Source organism: Strix aluco, chromosome 6 (genome assembly GCF_031877795.1).
Source record: "Strix aluco isolate bStrAlu1 chromosome 6, bStrAlu1.hap1, whole genome shotgun sequence".
In the NCBI taxonomy this organism is placed as follows: domain Eukaryota; kingdom Metazoa; phylum Chordata; class Aves; order Strigiformes; family Strigidae; genus Strix; species Strix aluco.
In genome coordinates, this window is record NC_133936.1 from 2580082 (window position 1) to 2599847 (window position 19766).

At 35.8% G+C, this 19766-nt stretch overlaps 1 protein-coding gene across 1 annotated transcript in view; it reads left to right on the plus strand.

Moving 5' to 3' along the window:
• The window catches only part of NEB (nebulin), a 157666-nt gene that overhangs the window by 103705 nt on the left and 34195 nt on the right, over positions 1-19766 (plus strand). The window contains exons 102-129 of the mRNA XM_074828481.1: positions 31-138; positions 831-944; positions 1432-1629; positions 2284-2388; positions 3096-3200; positions 3477-3584; positions 3861-3968; positions 4871-4978; positions 5612-5716; positions 5808-5912; positions 6110-6208; positions 6419-6529; positions 6700-6804; positions 7491-7595; positions 7999-8103; positions 9229-9333; positions 9648-9752; positions 10279-10383; positions 10844-10948; positions 12346-12450; positions 15065-15169; positions 15347-15454; positions 16693-16797; positions 17447-17551; positions 17682-17786; positions 18379-18483; positions 18588-18698; positions 19186-19296. Of these exons, the coding sequence (XP_074684582.1) occupies positions 31-138; positions 831-944; positions 1432-1629; positions 2284-2388; positions 3096-3200; positions 3477-3584; positions 3861-3968; positions 4871-4978; positions 5612-5716; positions 5808-5912; positions 6110-6208; positions 6419-6529; positions 6700-6804; positions 7491-7595; positions 7999-8103; positions 9229-9333; positions 9648-9752; positions 10279-10383; positions 10844-10948; positions 12346-12450; positions 15065-15169; positions 15347-15454; positions 16693-16797; positions 17447-17551; positions 17682-17786; positions 18379-18483; positions 18588-18698; positions 19186-19296 (3069 nt within the window). The remainder of the gene's footprint in view (positions 1-30; positions 139-830; positions 945-1431; positions 1630-2283; positions 2389-3095; positions 3201-3476; positions 3585-3860; positions 3969-4870; positions 4979-5611; positions 5717-5807; positions 5913-6109; positions 6209-6418; positions 6530-6699; positions 6805-7490; positions 7596-7998; positions 8104-9228; positions 9334-9647; positions 9753-10278; positions 10384-10843; positions 10949-12345; positions 12451-15064; positions 15170-15346; positions 15455-16692; positions 16798-17446; positions 17552-17681; positions 17787-18378; positions 18484-18587; positions 18699-19185; positions 19297-19766) is intronic.

The window sequence follows — 19766 nt, forward strand, 5'->3', positions numbered from 1 at the left end:
TACTCACAGAGACTTTCTATTTCCCCATAGAATATCTACAAGAAAGCCTGGGAAAAAGTGAAAGCTACTGGCTATATAATGCCCTCTGATGCTGTATCCCTAGCACGTGCAAAAGAACTGAAGCATAATGCTAGTATTGTAAGTAAATAAAATACTTTCTTTTTTTTAATCAAATCATCAATTCTGGCAATGAAATCCTTCCTACCTTGCATATACGATAGGTACAAAAAAGGTTTTTTACAATTATCTTCTATTTTTAATTAGATATAATATATATCTTGTAGACAATCAGTTTTCTGTGGTAATAATTTGGGTAACAGTTAGACAGTCCTTTGCCGCTTGTTTTCATGGAAAAAATGTCACATCTTATAGTAATAGAAACTGTTTCTTGGAAATTTCTGGTTATGTTTTTTTTGTTGTGTAAGCATACAGGTCAGAAAGACACCAAATGACTTTAAAAACACCAAATGACTTTAAAAAATGCTTTACCAAGTATCAAAGAACATAATCTTATGCTTTACTGAACTGAGGCTTATGAGACCACTCTCATCATGGATATCTTTCTTTATTGCTCCAGCTCTTTCCTTTAAATAGCTTATTCTACATTATTTTGAAGTCTTCTAGTCAGCTGTTGATATTTTTACAACATGATAGTTATGATGTGCTTTCTTTGCCATTTAAAATAAAATAGAATCCCAAGATCCTGCTTTAAACGCTTTCTCTGCTTGTTGGACTCAACTCAATATTTTGCTTACTGGTGATTTTTGTTCCAAAAATACAATTGATTCATTGGAGTCAGTTATTTGTTGCCTTTCTTTGCATCTGCTTAGGTAAAATACCGAGAAGAATATGACAAGTTTAAAGCACTGTACACGCTGCCCAGAGGTGTTGAGGATGATCCCAATACAGCAAGGTGCCTTAGAGTTGGAAAGCTTAATATTGATGTAAGTGTTGTTTTCTGATATGTGTTTTCCTGATAAAACCATATGTATCTCAGAAGAGGCTGCTCAGAGAATCCACGTGCCTTCATTCAGATATCATACTTCCACATGCCTTTGGCAGTGTTCAGTATTTGCTAAATTCTATAATACACCTACGAATGTCTTTTCAAGCTTGCGACCTAACTGTTAAATTGCCTCCATAGCTAAATCTTTGCTGTAATGTGTTTATGTATAAAATGAAGCACTACATAGTCTACCTCCTTTTAACACGTGAGTATAATGAAAATTTGACAAAACATATTTTACCATCCTTGTTAAGGTTCTGCAAATTATTTTTACAGCAGGCAAGATGTAAATTTTAGTCATAACCACGGTGATTGCTCTCCCACTAACATTCCATGAAAATATCAATAATTTTGCTTCAAATTTATCAACACTGATGCTTCAGACTGTTTGTCAGCATTATTAATGTACTGCTTTCACTCTGCAGCGTCTGTACAGGGAAGTCTATGAAAAGAATAAAGCCAAAATCCACATTATTCCAGACATGGTAGACATAATTTCTGCTAAGGATGCACAGAAGAAAATCACCGAAATTGATTACCGCACACATCTCCATGAATGGATCTGTCTACCAGATCTTCAAATGAATGCCCATGTTCGAAAAGTTACTGATCAAGTCAGCGATGTAAGTTCACAAATCATGTGTTTGTGGCTCACTTTTTAAAAAGATTCTTGCATTTACGTTCTGTTAGCAGAAATGATTTCGCAAAAATTTGGTTGGAGCACTCTGAAGTTGCCACTTGAATCCATTGCACTATGCAGTGCTGAACATCACCTGTATCATTTTTTCATAACACTTGGCAATAAGCGTGTAGTTGAGATGTGGCTTAGTGTGCACAATTCCATTGTAGGCACTGGGTCATAACATTACAGTTTTACCAGTTCGGCCATCCCTGTCTATAAATCATCCTTTATTATTTCATTGCATAAGGTGTGGAAACTTTGGAAGTTTGAGAAAACCCTGGTGGTGCAAAGCGTCTGTGCACTTGCCTTGCATAGAGGCTGGTGATCTCTCAGTAAATCATTGCCCAGTAGGATATGCAAGTAGTTTTTTTTTAAATCATTGGGGTTTTTTATTTGCGGGCCAAACTGAAGCAATGAAGAAAAATTATTTAAATTCCAAAAGGAATTGTTTTGATTTCCTCAAACCAAAAGAAGTCAAAACACTGGAAACCTTACTTGCCATCGTTTGACAGTTGTGTTTCAGACTGATTTTAGTGATAAGGGGTTAGATCCTAGTGGAAGTCTTACAGATTGCTGCTTTGCTCTGATACCTTAGGTGATATACAAGGATGATCTTAACTGGCTGAAGGGCATTGGCTGCTTTGTTTGGGACACACCTGAGATTCTCCATGCCAAACATGCCTACGATCTTCGCAGTGATGTGAGTGGTTACACTGGTTTTACTTCTTTATTTTTTTCACTAAATCTTTGCTATCTTTATTCCAGATAGATTCTGGAAAATATTGTATATCCTTCTCTACTGAAGTGTTCATTAAATAACCATATATGGTTATTTAAGCTTTGATACTCTAGAAGTAGATGTTATCAGGTTACATCCCACTCCGGAAAGCATTAAGCATATGTTTAAATACTTGTCTTCTCAAAAAAGCACTTAAAACAGTAATTCTTTATTCAGAACCCTTGAAGTAAAGCAGAAATGATGCAGAATTCATATTAAAAAATAGTATTTTGATGTTGATTTTATGATTTCTTTTTCTCCTCTGAAGATCTTATGACAGATCCTTAGTTTGGGATTAAGCCATTAAAATGGGAGAATCACCACTGTGGTTTTTGAGAATGTATGTCCCTTCATAACTTCTGTATCAGAAGTATGTTGGATATTTATCATATGGTACATATGTCTATTCTGTGGATGAGTATTGACGTTTCCTGATTCCTTGATAAAAGTTATCAGCTGTTTTTATCTAGTAAGGTGCTACGTTCATTCTTTCAGCCCTAATTTCAATATACTTTCTGTTTAAGTGCTGGTTCAGTAATAGAATAGTTCAGTAATAAAATAAATAGTAAATATAATAAATTAACAATGACTAGCCTTACTAATTAAAGCTCTTGAATTTCTCTCTGCAGATTAAGTACAAATCTAAGGCAGAACAAATGAAGAACGACTACACTGTGGTCATGGACACTCCCGTCTATGTCCAAAATGTCCTCAGTGGCTTGAATTTAAGTGAAGTAAGTGTTTGTATCACCCTACATCCCCAGTATTGCATATGCCATTACCTTACAAGTTCTAGAAATGTGACTTATGATATTAGTTTAATCATTTAATCATTGCTGGTTACGTACAACTCATTGCTTATGCCTTTATTAAAGTACGAGAACACAGTCGGTAAGATCATTAATTGCCTAAATCCAAAAAACTGTCATCCTTTATGTATGCGAGCAATACATACTGTGAGAGAACAGCACAGTTATGACCTTCCTGTAATTAATTTTTCTTTTTCTCAGGCTGTCTATCGTGGTGAATATATACACAATGTTAAAGGCAAAATGATTCCTACGGATAAAACGGTAGATTTGGAGCGGGCATATCATGCGAACAAAATACAGAGTGAAGTAAGTGTCAAACTTTTGGGTCCGCAGAGTTTGACAGTCACAAAGCAAATTTTTTAAAAGTTAGGGTCTGTCTTCAGTTTTTCAGATAAAGAAGCTAGATTTCACAGCTCTAAAATGAAAGTGGGAAAATGTCCTCATTTAAGCTACAAATACACATTAAAATGCAGACATGGGGGAAGTCTTTTGCCAATTGTGATTAAGAGATTTCCTATGCAGCTAATGAATACTCTCAAATATTACACACAATTGTCACAAGCTCTCTCTCTTCTCTTGCAGAATTTGTATCGCTGGGCTGGTGTGAATGCTCTGCCTACTGGATACAGCCTCCCCACAGACACCCCCAGCTTTCAGCATGCTAAACACGTCCAGTACATTGGTAGCGACGTAAGTCATCTACTAAATCCTTCTACAACACGAGTTGCAAGGGAATATTTGATGCCCACCCTGTATGAGCACACCAACTGTTTGAGACAGTTATTTCTCGGATAGGAGATAGCTTCTCAGAGAGCAACAAGAGTGGGGTAATTCCATGTGGATGCCTAAGATGGGAACTGAGGGTGACTGCAATGTAGGCACCAACCTCCTCAGCCGGGGTGAAGTCCTGCTGTACCTGGATGGGGTGGGCAGAGCAGGGTGCTGATACCAGTTTGCATCAACAGTCCCAGATAAAGTGAGGAGCCAGGGCCAAGGCCTGTCCAGGGGGATCCAGTCAGGAGCTGTGGGAAACGGAGCAGAGATTGGAGACAGGCTGCCTACAACATAGGCCCTAGGTAAATCCAGGAGACAGAGCTGGAGACAAGCTACCATTAACACAGGACCAGTGTCCATCCAGGAAATGAGGAGACAGGGCTGAAGGCAGATGCACTTATAACACAGCTCAGGCAAGGCCTGACATCCCAGATGTGGCTAGTCAGGGCAATTAGATCTTATTAGTGCGCTCAAGCCCCAACATTAATAATGTTTGCCTTAACAGAATTTAAATATTACCAAACCCTATAATTATCTGAAGCAATTGCTATCAAAATACAAACTTCCTCAGGTAGATGTGAATACCTTATTATAGATGCAAGAGAAATTTAAAACACTATTAATCTTGGGCCACATGAGAAAGGCAAAAATAATGATGACGTGTAGTGTATTTAATTCTGATGTAGTTATGTCTTGCTTGTTTATCTCAAAATATCTGGCTCTTTATGCTACATAAATTACTGTCAGAACTGTGGTGTAAGTAGAATCACAATCAGATTTGGTTTCTGTATGTTTTTGTTCCTTTTTCTACTTTATAGCTGAAATATAAAGAAGCCTATGAACACATGAAAGCTAAAGGCTATACTCTGGGACCTAAAGATGTTGGGTTTGAAAATGTGAAGAAAGTGAATCAAGCCATCAATGAGGTACAGTAAATACATGTATTTGCTTTCAATTCTATATGTAGTGCCCAAAATATGAATAATGAGAGTATATTGACTGGGAAGGTTGTAGGATTCCTGTTCTTTGAGGCATTTAAGAGCAGTTTATTGAAATATCCATCAGAAATGGCAGGGGATCATTGATCCAGAGTTGGACTGTATGGCTACTTAAGGTTCTTGATACCACTAACTTTCTGTAATCCTGTAAAGCTGTTACCATAATATAAAATCAGTTGCAGCCTAATTTTATTAACCAATCTGTTGCTATTTGATTAAAGTTACATAGAAATTATTGTATCTGTATGACATTGGGTCTCAATAGCTTTAAGTTTTATATATATGTACTCACTTCTTTGATCATTAGCTGTAATAAGACAAAAATTAAACATACATATTTGTAGAATTAGACTCTCGGATTCCCCGTGTGTTAGAGATGCTGCTATCAAAAACAATTGGGGAGAATTTTTGCCTGGTTAGAAAATAGTATGTTTGCTCCCTTTTCTCTGGTAGTTATGCAATACCTAGGAAAAAAACTGCCCTTAAAAGAGAAGTACTTGCACTCTGCCAAACTGCTTGCTTAAGTTTTTAACATGTAGAATGCTGTCTCCTTTGATACAGAGGTTGTATCGGGCAACATACCACAAGTACAAGGACAAGATTCATACCACTCCAGACACACCAGAAATCCGTCAAGTCAGAGCAACACAGGAAGCTGTCAGTGATGTATGTGTCTTTCTAACCTAAAATCCAGCAGAGATTTAGAATATTCAGCATGACCAAATATGTGAAATGCTATTTTTTCTTTGTCTTTCAGCTGATCTACAAGTCAGATCTCTTTAAGATGCAGGGACACTTGATTTCCTTGCCCTACACTCCTCAGGTGTTGCACTGCCGCTATGTTGGGGACATCACAAGTGATGTAAGCAACTTCTGTTAAGAAACCTGGTGTTTGAATACAACAGGCCTAATACTTTTATACTGAAAGTGGAATTTGACTTCTATCATTTGCATTCTATTCTGTAATAGATAAATGCTTTGTCACTGTGTTTAGGTACTGATTAATGAAATTAGCCCAAAAGCTAACTTTTGATTTTTGTTTTTCTAATTGCCTCATAGAATAAATACAAAGAGGATCTGAAGTGGTTGAGGGGCTTGGGTTGCTTCCTGTATGATACTCCCGATATGGTCCGTGCTCGTCACCTGCGTAAGCTTTGGGTAAGATTTTTTTTCTGAGAACCATGTATTACAATGACTGATTTATTTACATGCTTTTAAGTATATGAAAATGAGTAAAGACATTGGATAGAATTTCTTGCTGTGCAGCTAGTTAGTTGTTTCAAAGCACTGTTAGGTTACACTGTAAAATTTTCTTTACCACCAAGAATAATGAAAGCTTCCTAAGTAATACTGCTTTTCTTTTTCCAGTCTAATTATATATACACTGATACTGCAAAGAAGATGTGGCCTAAATACAATGTGGTATTAGATACTCCTGGATACAGGACTGTTCAGGAACTAAAAACCCATTTGAGTGAGGTAAGTTCTATATTATTTTTGCACATCTTTATTAGCTATAGTTAAGCTCAGACCATCTCACTGTTTTTTCTGAAATACATGAGATGTTATAATTGTAAAGCTGTGATTGTTCAGCTGCTAAATGAACATATGTAACAGAAGAAATAATTAATGGACCTGTCTTTTTCCAGCTGGTTTACAGAGCTGCAGGCAAGGAGCTGAAGACAAAATACACTTCCATCCTTGATACACCTGACTTCTTAAGAGCCAAGCAAGGACAAAAAATACAGAGCCAGGTGAAAAATTTGTATTGATAAAAGAAACAATCAGGGGATCCCTCTTAAAATGCTGTTAAAGTACAGCAAAATCTTTCCAGGCCATTTCAAAGCAATGTAGAATTCTTAGAGAGGATGTTTAAAGTGACTGTTGCTCATTTTTAAGTGGCTATGAATTTTCATGTTGACCATGACTGTGTAATGGACACGTTCAGCTTTATCCATCTGAAATAGGGCATTGGACCCTAATACGGTTCTGTTCAGATTCTCTGAAACTCTGACTTTGTCAGGAGAATAAATATCTTTATCCATCTACCTTTATTCATCATCATTTCTTTACATTATCTGAGTTATTAGCTACAAATCTTGTGGAATTTTTAAATTTGCAGAACAAAACGAAAATACTCCCCACAGAGAAAACCAGACTTTATGGATGCTTTTTTCTAAAGCTAGGGCTGGATGTAGGGCAGAGAGGTCTTTAATGTCACATGCATTTGACTACTTGGTTTGTGAGCATGTTGCTGGCAGTTACAGAATATCAAGAGTATGAACTCAGTACGGAAGAGGAAAGGGCACATCATTATTTCCTGGGGTATATTGTGTGGCTATGTATACACTGTGAATTTACAGTCATTTTTCAGAGAGATAAAGTAAAACTTACTTGAAATGTATATTTTATTATTATTATTATTTTCTTCTTGCTGCAGTACTTGTATGTGGAACTTGCCACAAAAGAGAGACCACATCATCATGCTGGTGGCCAGACTCCAGCTTTTACACATGCTAGGCACGTAAAGGACATGGTCAGTGAGGTAAGATATTTGGGTTTTTTGTTTGGTACCACTATGCTGAACTGTTTAGAAGCTTTATTTCTAATTTTAGTGATAGTTTCAAGGCTTCAATCTGTTTACCCTTCATTTAAGTTCCGCATTTCCTTTATAAGTTGTGGTAAAAGAGTATACTTTTTTAATACGCTTTAGTATTTTATCAAATACCTGTTTCTAAGTGCTTGTTTGCAGAATCTGAGGTACACTGGCTGCAAGACCAGGAAGACCTAGAAAGAGCTGAGCTTGTTTCCCAAAGTTTTGACAGAAGCACTTTGCAAGAAAGACTTTATGCACTTGGTGTGGCACCCCTGGGCTTTAACATAACACCAGATTAGCAAATGCTTCTAAGATTAAAGGTATAACTTTTCCCTTTTGCTGTCTCTCCTAGAAAAAGTATAAAACCCAGTATGAGAAGATGAAGGACAAATACACACCTGTCCCTGACACACCAATCTTGATCAGAGCCAAGAGAGCGTACCTGAATGCCAGTGACGTATGTATTCTATGAACACTTTCACTGCTGCTTTTTCTTGGTTTCTTTATGAAAAAAACAGAAAAAGGATTGAGGGGGAACAAGCATGCAAAGCACAGAATATCTCAGTGTGGGTCATAAACTAGGTCACCCCATTGGCATGTACATTTCCATTTGATATTACAGAGATTCTTCAGTTTTTACTTGATGTCACTGTAATGCTTTTTTTCATTTATAATAATTCATTTTCCATTGCACTGAAGTGTGGTCTTACAACAAAGGAAAAACAGATTTAAAGTAAATTGCTTACATATGAAATCTCCAAATAGTGCAGACTGGAGTGAAAGGATTGATGCTGGAGCCAGGATAGAATACCTTTTATCAGATATTTTCACCTCAGTTTTGTGTTAGAATTAAACTTGCACATCACTGAGAATGTGCTCATTTTTTAATTTAGAAGTTTAGAGAGAAAAATTACCTGAACTGCTGCACGTAAGGTTATTAAGGTGGAATTGATTTTTCCTTCAATCATGGAATAGTGATTTGTGATTTAAGGCAATGGCTAAGAGTACTGTACTCATTCAGGAGATCTTTGCTATATATTTCAGACTGCACATTGTATCCTGAAAGGATTTGTGCTGGGCTGGTGTTTTCTTCTAGTGATTAGTGTCTCTTAAGACTGATTTTTAAATACTGCAAAGGAGCATCCCAGTTCTTTTGCACATCTGAATTTTTCCTCTGAGAAATTCTTTCTCCAAAGACTGGAATGATCTTTCTCCTTTCTTTTAGATCAGGACGTGGAAGAAGGGACAAGTAGGGGTTTTTTATGCCAAAAGTGGCACTTTCATTGTTCTAGAAAGTAGCCCTGTGATATACAGATATTTTTTCCTCAGTCTTCAGTCTGAAAGTGAATAGGATGAAATGGTGCCCTAGATATACCAACTCCTTTTCTCTCTAATTTTCACCATAAGTCTCAGTCAAATTGCAATTGATTGTAGGCAATTGCAGCCACTTAAAATTCCTCAGGGCTCACATGAGGATGTTGGACAGCAGCATATGCCTGGGTGTCATTCCTAAGAGGTAGGAAATTTAGCTAAAACAATTCCTGATGGATATGTATTACTTACACCTTATTTTTCTTACCAGTTGCGCTACAAAGAAACCTTTGAGAACACTAAGGGCAAATACCACACAGTGAAAGATGCTTTGGATATTGTCTATCATCGAAAGGTCACCGATGACATTAGCAGTGTATGTATACAACATTTTCATTCCTAACTAGTGTTTGTCATTTAATAACTTAGATTATGCCATTTATGCTATTGTTCTATTTAAGTGTGTCAAATAATGAGAAAAATATGATCAGCACTATTAATACTAGCTTCTCTCCTTCTCTGGAATATTATAGATTTGATTGCCTTTGATGTTACAAAGGTGAATGCAAGTTAATCTCATTTCCACTGTTTTAGTTCTGATGTTTCAGAAAAAGGAATGTCTTGAAACTGCATGGTCTAGAGTGTTCTGCTCTCAAATTGGTTTACTTCATTCTTCAACTTTCTTTGTAGGTGAAATATAAGGAAAATTATATGAGCCAGCTAGGAATCTGGAGATCGATCCCGGACCGTCCGGAGCATTACCATCATCGCGCAGTCACAGATGCTATTAGTGATGTGAGTTCAGATAGTTCCTGGATGTGAGAGGCTGAAAGTTATAAGTAGGTTTCCAAAATTAAAACCAAATCTTATTTCTTGAGAAAGGGAAGGCAGCTGAGATTTTTTTAAAGTGATTTACACTTTCACCTGGCAGATCTGTGAAATGACAGAGCAAATCAGGTGGCTAAGATTGCAGCCCTTCTTTTGAAATCAACAGAACCATCTTAATTCATTTCAGCTGCATTTGCTTAATTTGTTTGTTAACCCTATAACAACCTTTAATTGTACATATACAATAACCCCTTAATGGTGCAAGAATAAATGTTTTTTAATTCACACAGGAACTCCAGTAGCTAGTGATGGATTACGTATGTGAATAATCTGAGTCCATCAGAAAAGTATGAGTAACCGTAACTTATTTTATAATGGAATAATAATAGATGTAGCTTTGTTGACTACACCTTGTGTTAAGGTGCCATTTCAGCATTGATCAGCTACCACTTGGTGCTGCTTAAAACAGATTCCTTTTACTTCTTTTCTAAAGGTTAAATACAAGGAAGACTTATCATGGCTCAGAGGCACTGGCTGCTACGTATGGGATACTCCAGGTTTTGCTCTGGCAGAGAAAAATAAGGTGCTCTACAGTGGGGTAAGTAAAACAGTCTGAATTGTTGCTAAATGTTTTTTTGATGTTTCCTTTTATTGTAGATAAATTTTTTATAGCAGTATCCAATTCTGACCTAGACATTGATATGAATAACTCATGGTAGAACTTAATAAACTTTCTGTTCTTACTATAAAAGAAAAAAGAGGCAAAATGGTCTTTTACTGAGCCCCTCTGTTCCTTGCAAAGCTATCAGGTCCATAATAATTTTTCTAGTGAGTCTAACTCTAGCATTAAAATTATCAAGATCTGAAATTTCTGGTTTTTTCTTGATGTGATTATTTCCATCCTGCAAACTATTTTTTGTTTGTTGACACATTAAATGCACATATACAATAATTCTACCATGGTTTTGCTGCAGATTGTTTCTAAAATCATATGTTTTCATTGCCTTACCCTTCTTTGGATTAACACTGGAATGTTTTTTTGTTTTTTTTTGCTCCAGTGTAAGTACAAGGAGATATTTGAGAAGACTAAGTCTCATTTTAAGTATGTAGCTGACTCTCCAATTAATAAGCATTTTAAGTATGCAACTCAGCTGATGGATGGGGTAAGTGTTAAAGATTTCTGTAGAGTCTCATACTGAAGTGGTAAGTGTGTGTGTAATATATTCAGGTGTAAAGATGTCTTAAGGTCAGACTAAAATCATGCAAGACAGGGTTGTTCTTATTGTCTGTCTGAGTATTAGGACAGGGCTGGTTTACAGTACCTAAAAAGCAAAATCCTGACCCCTTTGTCATTGCAAAGAAACTTCTCCTTTGCTGCCTGGTAAATAAATGCTACTTAAGTAATGCTGCTTGCTTAGTAACATTGATTGTTGATAGTCATGTGAATCACAATTGCTTTCCTGAAACATTGAAGAAAAACTTCATCAGTGTTAGGCATTATGTCCAAAGTTACCATAGCTCTGTTTCATTTCAGATATTTTGCCTTGAATTCTCCCACTCTACTCCTTACTTTTTCTTACTTTTTCCTGCAGTGCTAAAGAAACAATAAAAACAACACAGTAGCCAATGGGGTTAATGAATGGCCCTGGGTTTAAGATTAAAATCTCCAGTGGAGTTTCTAAGAGTGGTGCTGTACACCCAAAGCCCATTGAAAAGCACTGGGTTCTAGGTAATTCTCATCAGCTTAGAGCTGGCATACAACACTAGACTCTGAAGCTTTTCATTAAAGCAGCATATATTTAGACTCTCACATCTTGGTATTTTATTATTTTTCACCAGACGTTATGTTACATTGTTTACCTATCAGTATTATCTCTTCTGGGTAAGAAAAACTGTTTCACAAGAGATACCATTCCGGTACCATCACTATAATTTTGTACTCAGTTTGATAAGCAGTGAACCAGAATTTGTTATGGAAGATTGTTAGTATTCAGTCTTCTCGTAGTTTGGTAGAGCAAATAAGGGAAAACTTAATATGAGAAAAATAAAGGAGTAAAATTTTAGGAACAGGGACTCCATATCTTGAAATGAACTTGCCTAAATGTTGTCATCTCTGTAAATGATGGTTTTTGTGATGAGGGATTGGAGTTTTTACTTACAAAATGTCTGGGGATAGTATAAAGTTGTATTTTACCCTTGCATCTCATTGTGTTCTCTTTGTACTCAAATCAAGAATCTAGTTCCATACCAAGTTGCTTCTGCGCTTATTTTTCACAAAGAAAGTAAGTTACAAAATGGTTTATTGAAGAGTGGCGGGGATAGAATATAGGCATCTTTAAATTGTAGATTAGGCCTTCCAGTGGAAATTTAGAAATGTGTATACTATTTGGAAATATTTTCTCTGTGTTTTTTTTTTTTAATATATTTTTCTCTTTTGGATATGAACTTCAATCCCAGCCTTGTAATAGTCCATGTAAAGAGATTTCAATGGTTAGAACTATGATCTATTTGTGTCTTCACTCTCTTAATTTATTGCACTGTATTATGCTATTCTGAACAGAAATTATATAAAGCTGCCTATGAGAAGCTCAAAGACAAGTACAGTGTTATTGTGGATGATCCTCGGAACCTCCTGGCCAAGTGGGGGACTGCTCTGAGCAGTCAGGTACTGTAGGAGCACGGGCTGGTGCTGGCAGAAAGTGTCTGCTCTGTCTGTGTGGAGTGTCTGTAGCTGGCGGTATCAGAGGTTTCACCTGTGATGATGTGATGGTTTAGTTCTGTCCATCAGAGTCTTTGTTTTGCCACCCAAAAAGAATTAGGACTTTTTGAGTGAGCTAATCTCTGCTGTATGTACTTTCATATAGTGTGCATCAACTGACATCAGAAATCTAATGCCTCTTGAAGTCATTGGAGAGGTTTTAAAAAATGCATGTTTTATCATGTATTTATATTACCTCTCTTTTGATGACCTTTACAAACATTATCTTCTTGCCCTTTACTCAAACAACAGTGACATATGTAACTTTTGAGTGCCCTCACCTTAATCTATAATTTACTCTTGTCTCCCCAAAAATATTTTTGCGATTTCCATAATGGGATAGTATGCAAATCTTTTAATATATACTCTTGACATTCTTAATTATATAGAAGTAGGTTGTATGCCCATCTGAATGAATACATATAGTACACGCCTAAATCTCTCCACTCTAAGTGTTGTTGTTTGTGGTGTTCACAAAGCTCTTCGGTGCTTCGTTGCCATTTGCATGAACAGAAAAAAATTATAAATCCTTTGCCAGGATGCTCCTGCAACATGGATGTAATGAAATTCTGAGGCCAGGTATGCTGACAGCACTCTACAACACATACCTATGGAGCCAAGTAACAGGAAGAACTGCTGCTGTAGGATGCATTATATATACAATTCAGCTGCTTGGACTTCTAATATTTAATGACTGGAGTTCTCTGCGTTTGTATGGATATCAGACTCCAGAGTTTTGTCTAAGTGCTTAATGCTGGATATGATAAAATATTTTCAAAAACAGAATATCTGAAACAATATTTACTGTAACTTGGAGATCACTCAGCTCAGGCTCATCTTGCCTCCATTTTCTCCTTTTGTTACAAATAAGTGTTATATATACTTCTATATAATATTTCGCATACTTACATAAAGAATGATTTTCCATACATCTAAGATACTGCATATTAGCTCTTCCTGATATTTTCCTAACCGAATTCTCATTCTGCCACCATTTCTTGGGCTGGCCACCCCTCATAACACAAGTCCCTTAATTCAGTATGAACACGATGGAGTAATTTGCGAGTAGATTACAATGTTTATCTACCACTCTGCCTGAGAATGGTGTCAGATTGTGCTGAGATACAGATCTGAGATCTGTAGTAAATCATGTTTTTATCAATTTCTTTCACTACTTAAGCAAGTCTAGCAAGGCAGTCCTCCTGCAGTCATATAATACAGTTTGTGGAAAAAAAAAATACTCTTTCCTTTTGCCAGTTCTAATAAGAATCAGAAACTAGGAAGTAAGTATGATTCATCTATTTGTTCATACAGAACAAAGAGCCTAACATATTTGTATTTCTAATGATGTAAAAGAAAGCCCATAATGACTCTGATATTATTGTGTATAATTTATTTTCCATATTCTACCTTCATTTAATCTGGATTCCATCGTATATATTTTGGTTGTACCAGTTGGGTGAAAATGTGGCTTATTAAATAACTGATACATATTTATTTCTGCTCTGAAATCACAGTTGCTAGCAGTAACCTTACTCTTTTTCAATGGTCAAAATGATTCCCGATGGGGCCAGATAACATTTAAATTATAAACTAGAAATGCAACAGCAGAAAACAATTACATGAGAGGGAGAGGGGCGTTCTTTGTTACTGTTCATGCAAGTAATAAAATTCTTCAGTAATACGGTACTAGAGGTCTTTATTTAGACATTTTTGTTCATTTTTTCTGTGGATTTCTATTATCTCATTACTAACTCCTTGCAGGTAAGTCTGAGTCTGAAGAAAAAGCACTCTGCCTAACCTGCATGATTATCTGAGTTGACTTCATGTTATGATTTGTTTCTTGTATATACATTTTTTATTTTATCTGTCATAGTCCTGTTTCAAAAGCATGTTTTTATTTCCTCATACAAGATAGAGCATGAAAGTTCTTTTTAAAAAATGTGTTCTAACCTCTTCCACCTGCCCTCAGGCTGTCTACAATGAATTATCATTCTTGGTGTACAGTGATTTTCTCACTGAAATCTGTGAAAACAGCTTTAGAGTCCTAAGAAGGGCAAGATGATATTTAAAAAAAGAAATTATCAAGATACAAATTCTGCTATCAAAGCCTTTAAAATAGACTGGCATTATGTTGTATTCACTGGATGTTTTTTTCTTCTACTGTGTAAAGATCTTTTATGTTTCTCTGAATTTGATGAATATTTAAAAATGAGATATCATCCACTTACGAATTTTAGAAGTCACTGATCTGTTGAGATTGTTTGTTTTTTTTTTTTTTTTAGCTCAATCTTGGAGATTTAGGATAGAAGTGAAGCTTTACACTCAGTGAAATAAATGTAAAATTAATCACACAAATAGATAGGCATCCTCTTAGGCAAATAAGGGGTTTGCAAAATTTAGCTCATTTAGCTTTCATTGACTTTGGTGGAAGGATTTTGCAATTTTATGTGTGAATATAAACATAGGTCCTGAAGAGCTTAGTTTGTGTGGGTAACATACACTCTTTTCCAATCACCAGATTCAATACAAAAAGGAGTATGAAAAGAAGAAGGACAAGTATACTACAGTTGTGGACACTCCAGAACACTTAAGGACTACAAAAGTCAACAAACAGATTAGTGATGTAAGTGTGGTCACTCCCTTTCAAGCATATTCTTTCTCTGAATTCTGACCTTTGGAGTGCGATAATTAACAATATGGCATTTTCAGTAGTCCATTATAAAATGATTCTCATCTTGATTTTTTCCAATTGACACCAAGAATGCCAAGAAATAATATAATCTACAATTTGTATCTTCAGATTATTTACAAATTGGAATATAACAAAGCGAAGCCTAGAGGCTACACCACAATCCATGATACACCGATGTTATTGCATGTGCGCAAGGTCAAGGACAGAATAAGTGATGTAAGTAAATCATCTTGTTTGTGGTATCAAAAAGACACATAATTAAATTTTTACTTTGAGATGCAATACATTTAACTCAAATGTAGCACTGTCACTAAAAAATAGCTTCTTGTTAGAGTGTATTGGTTTTGAATGTAAAACTCCCAGTGTACTTAATGCTTTTTCAAAAAACACAATAGAGTATGAAGGTATTCAGGAAGCTTTTTTGTGTAACGTTCTTCTGTAGCTCTTGGAACATTTTTGTTGAGTAGAGCAGCCCTCATTAGTAATAAAAGCTGTGAGATGGAACTGTTATCTAATTTAAAGCATGGGTTTGGGGAGTTTGTTTCTGGGTTTTCTTCCTGTATTGACTAGTGGCTTTTGTGGAGCCTTGAATAAGGTACTTAATACATTACTGTGTTTATTCATTTTTTCTATGGATATTGTGAATATGTAAGGTAAATATTCTGATATTCTGATAAATATGTGTTTTGGTTATGGGGCAGTGAAAGGCTAAAAAGGAGAGAGAGAAAGGAAGATGAAGTGGATAGAATAATATCATAGGATTTGGTAGTCCTGGTCCTAACTCCTCTTCCTACCCTAGGCTTTCTGTCTGACCTCTGTATTGTTGTTCTTTAGATATCCATAAATAAAATGAGAATACTAGCACTTCTGTAACTCAGTACAGTACTGTGAGAATAAGTAGTGTGAAAGTCATTCAGATGCTACATGGATTATCTATACAATGAGTAAATCTCGGAGGAAAAAATAACCACGTTATCCAGATACTAATGTGGATCATTAAGAGACAAAGATGTTCAAAAGTGATCTGTGAATTGAAATACATTTTTTCAGTTCCAAACTGAGCACTGAATTTCAGATTCTATAAAGGAATTTTCAGAAAGCTTTCAACGTGGCCTCTCAGAAGATAAGTTGCTTTCAAGCATTTCTATTAGGTGCAAAAAACTAGAAACAGGCAGAATTACTGTTCATGTGCAGAGTTTGTTAAATCTTAGTCTGTGCTTCATGGTGAGTTATACCTGCTACATCTTCTATTTAAAGAGAACTGCTGCTGAAGAGGACCCTTTTTTCAGGCAGATGGTTGATACCGAGTTGCACTGATTCAGTTTCATTTTCTTCTGTTAAGATTTTATCTTGACAGGAGCAATTTTTAATACTATGTTTTTCATATTTTGATGCTTTTCTTGTTGACAATGATATTATCTTTGTAAACATTTTTTATGTTTGTTTTTCTTTAGCTGAAATACAAAGAAGTGTATGAGAGGAATAAATCTCACTGCAATGTCATAGCAGATTCAGTTCATATTAAGACTCCAAGGCATGCTTACAAGCTAAACAGCAATGTGAGTTCAGTTTTATTAATACTTTAATTTTATTATGGATAGTGTTTGTGACTAGCAATGGAGACCATGAGAAATTATTTTCAGTTCCATTAAATTTTTTTGAGCTTGGACATTGCTTCTAACTCTTATGCTGCTTGAATAAAATATATTTTAATTTATTTTATCCTAAAGTACTCACTCTTGCAAGTTGTCCTTGAGGTCCTTGTATGTCACACATCTACTTGTTCTTCTCATCCCCCTCTGTTTTCCTGAGACACACATAACTGTCCCAGAACATCATCTGTGATGATGTTCTTGTAGAGAAAGTGAGCGCTTCATGGGAAGCTCTCCTGTATTTTCTATTATTGGTGGTCTGACATCCACTTCAATAGGCAAGGAACTGAAATCAATCACCTTCTTCAAAGCCATGACATCTTTTCAGTCATTCATATTCTTTTCTCCACCTAGTAGTGGTAAAACTAGAGTCAAGGGACTCCCACTGGATTGTACAGAATTCAGAGGAAAGCCCTATTCTAATGTAGATGCACTTTCTTACCTCTTCTCTCTTTAACTGTTACAGACCAAAAGAGAATTTGCATTTCTATGAATGTCATGTGTGAAGTACACAACTTCCAATTAACTTCTTTTTTTCTTGTTTCACTATAAACAGCTGGATTATAAGAAAAAATATGAAGCAGCCAAGGCTCATTGGCACTGGATTGCTGATAGGCCTGACTTTATTCAAGCAGCCAAGTCATCTCTGCAACAGAGCGATGTAAGAAAATCAGAACAGACTGATTACTCCCCTTCCCCCCATCTCTCATGTTCAGAATAAAAAAAAAAAAGGTGTAGAAGATTTGAGACTCTCTTCTTCTATCTTTTTTTTTTTTTTTTTCTTCCTGCAGTATGAATACAAACTGGACCGGGAATTCCTAAAGGGATGCAAACTCTCTGTCACAGATGATAAAAACACAGTATTGGCCTTAAATAATGCCATCTTGGCGAGTGATGTAAGTACTTAAACACTCACTTTTTTTGTTCTACTAGAACTTTACTTGCTACATAGACTAATGGAAATATGATTGGATTATGGATTAAGAATGCAGCTTTGAAAAGTTGTTCTCAGTCTCACTTCATTATTTGATTTGACTTGTTCATTTCATTAACAAATTGGCAAAATCTGAATAAATTTGGTCTTGTAAATGTCACTGGCCTAGTTAGTGGATTAAATAAATTTTCAAAGTTAACATTGCCTGAACACGCTAGACCTCTTGTATATCTCTGCATTCCTGGCATTGAAATGAAAATAGTATCTCGAGAAAACAATGAAAAAAGCTGCAGGTATAACTTGTGCATAACACAAAGTATCATTAATAATTGCTAACAATATATTAATATTCAATATTCAATATATTAATAAAATTCCAAGTGAGAGCTATAGAAATATGTAGACTGGAATGAATTTATCTTGGAAAACATCAAAATGTGGGCTTTTCTGCAAACTTTTGCACTAACAAGCAGGTACAACTATAGTAATTTCTTTTTAAATTGCCACAAGACAAGACACACATTGCTTAAAATGATATCTTTTCTTCCTGCTAGATAAAATACAAAGAGAAGCACAACAAAGCTCGAGGAACGTACCATGTTGTTCCGGATACACCTCAGATCCTCCTGGCTAAGAATGTCAGCTCTCTTGTATCTGAGGTAAAACATCGGAGAGTTATTTGTTCATTTTAAGTACATTCTTTTAATGTGGGGGATGGGGCTTGCACTGCTGTTTTTCACCTATTTTTATTCTGTGCTTTCAGAACAAATACAAAGAACATAGCAAGAAGCAGCTTCCACATGGGTCTTATACAACCCTGCCAGAGACACGAGACACTGCTCATGTAAAAGAGGTGACCAAGAATGTCAGTGAGGTAAGTAACTAGTGTGATAACATTTTATAGGGAGATTATTACCTGCTGCCTATAATTGATTAGACTGTTGCATGCTTTAGTATACATGCAACACATTTAGAATCTCATTGAAAAATACCCAAGGAGTCAGAAAAGATTAATTCTTACCAGAATGAGACCTTAACAGAGAGCTGACACATTTTATCAGGAATCTGTTGAAATACTCTGTAGAAAAGTGACAGGCTGGAGTGCTAACAGGTGCCCTTAATTCAAATTTTATTTTTCATAGATCACAGTTTAAACACAAATCAGTATCTCCAAATAGCAAGCTTTTGTAATCTAAAGTGCAAATTATGACAAACAAGCTGGAAACCATACATTTTGAGACTGAGGAGACTGCATTTTATCTGTCTTAACAGCTTCTAGTGAGATTATTTCCAAGTTTCAGTAGCATTTACCTCTATGTGAAATTAAAAAAATCACACATGGTCCTTTTTGCTCTTAACAGACAAACTATAAAAAGAAGTTCGTGAAGGAGAAAGGCAAGTCTAATTATTCTATCATGCTGGAGCCTCCCGAAGTGAAACATGCCATGGAAGTTGCTAAAAAACAGAGTACAGTAAGTTTGTCTTGTTTTTTCATGAATTAGGTAGCTTGTTTCAGCAAATTCCGTCAAAGTCAGCTGGCAAAAGCAAAAGTTCATATACTTCTGGATTTCACCCCAGCCTCCTTGTTCAGGTGTAATTCAGAAAGACAAAAGTGCAAAGATTTACAAATGTAAAATTGCACTGAAATGAAGGATTTCTTTGAAAGTCATATTTCTACTTAATCACATGGTAGGATTTAAAATAATCTAGGTCAAATCAGATTAATAATTTTTTTCATTCCTTCCGATACAGACAGAATTGCACATGCTTATTTCTTCATTTGTAGACAACTTGCAAAAACAGATTCCCAAATCGATTCCTTGTGAAATTATTTTTAAAAAAACACCATACGCTTTCCCAGCCACATTGCTGTGTCGTTACTAGGTATATGCCTCATGAACAAACCTCAGTAATTTTCTTTCCTCTGTCTATCATCACGGAT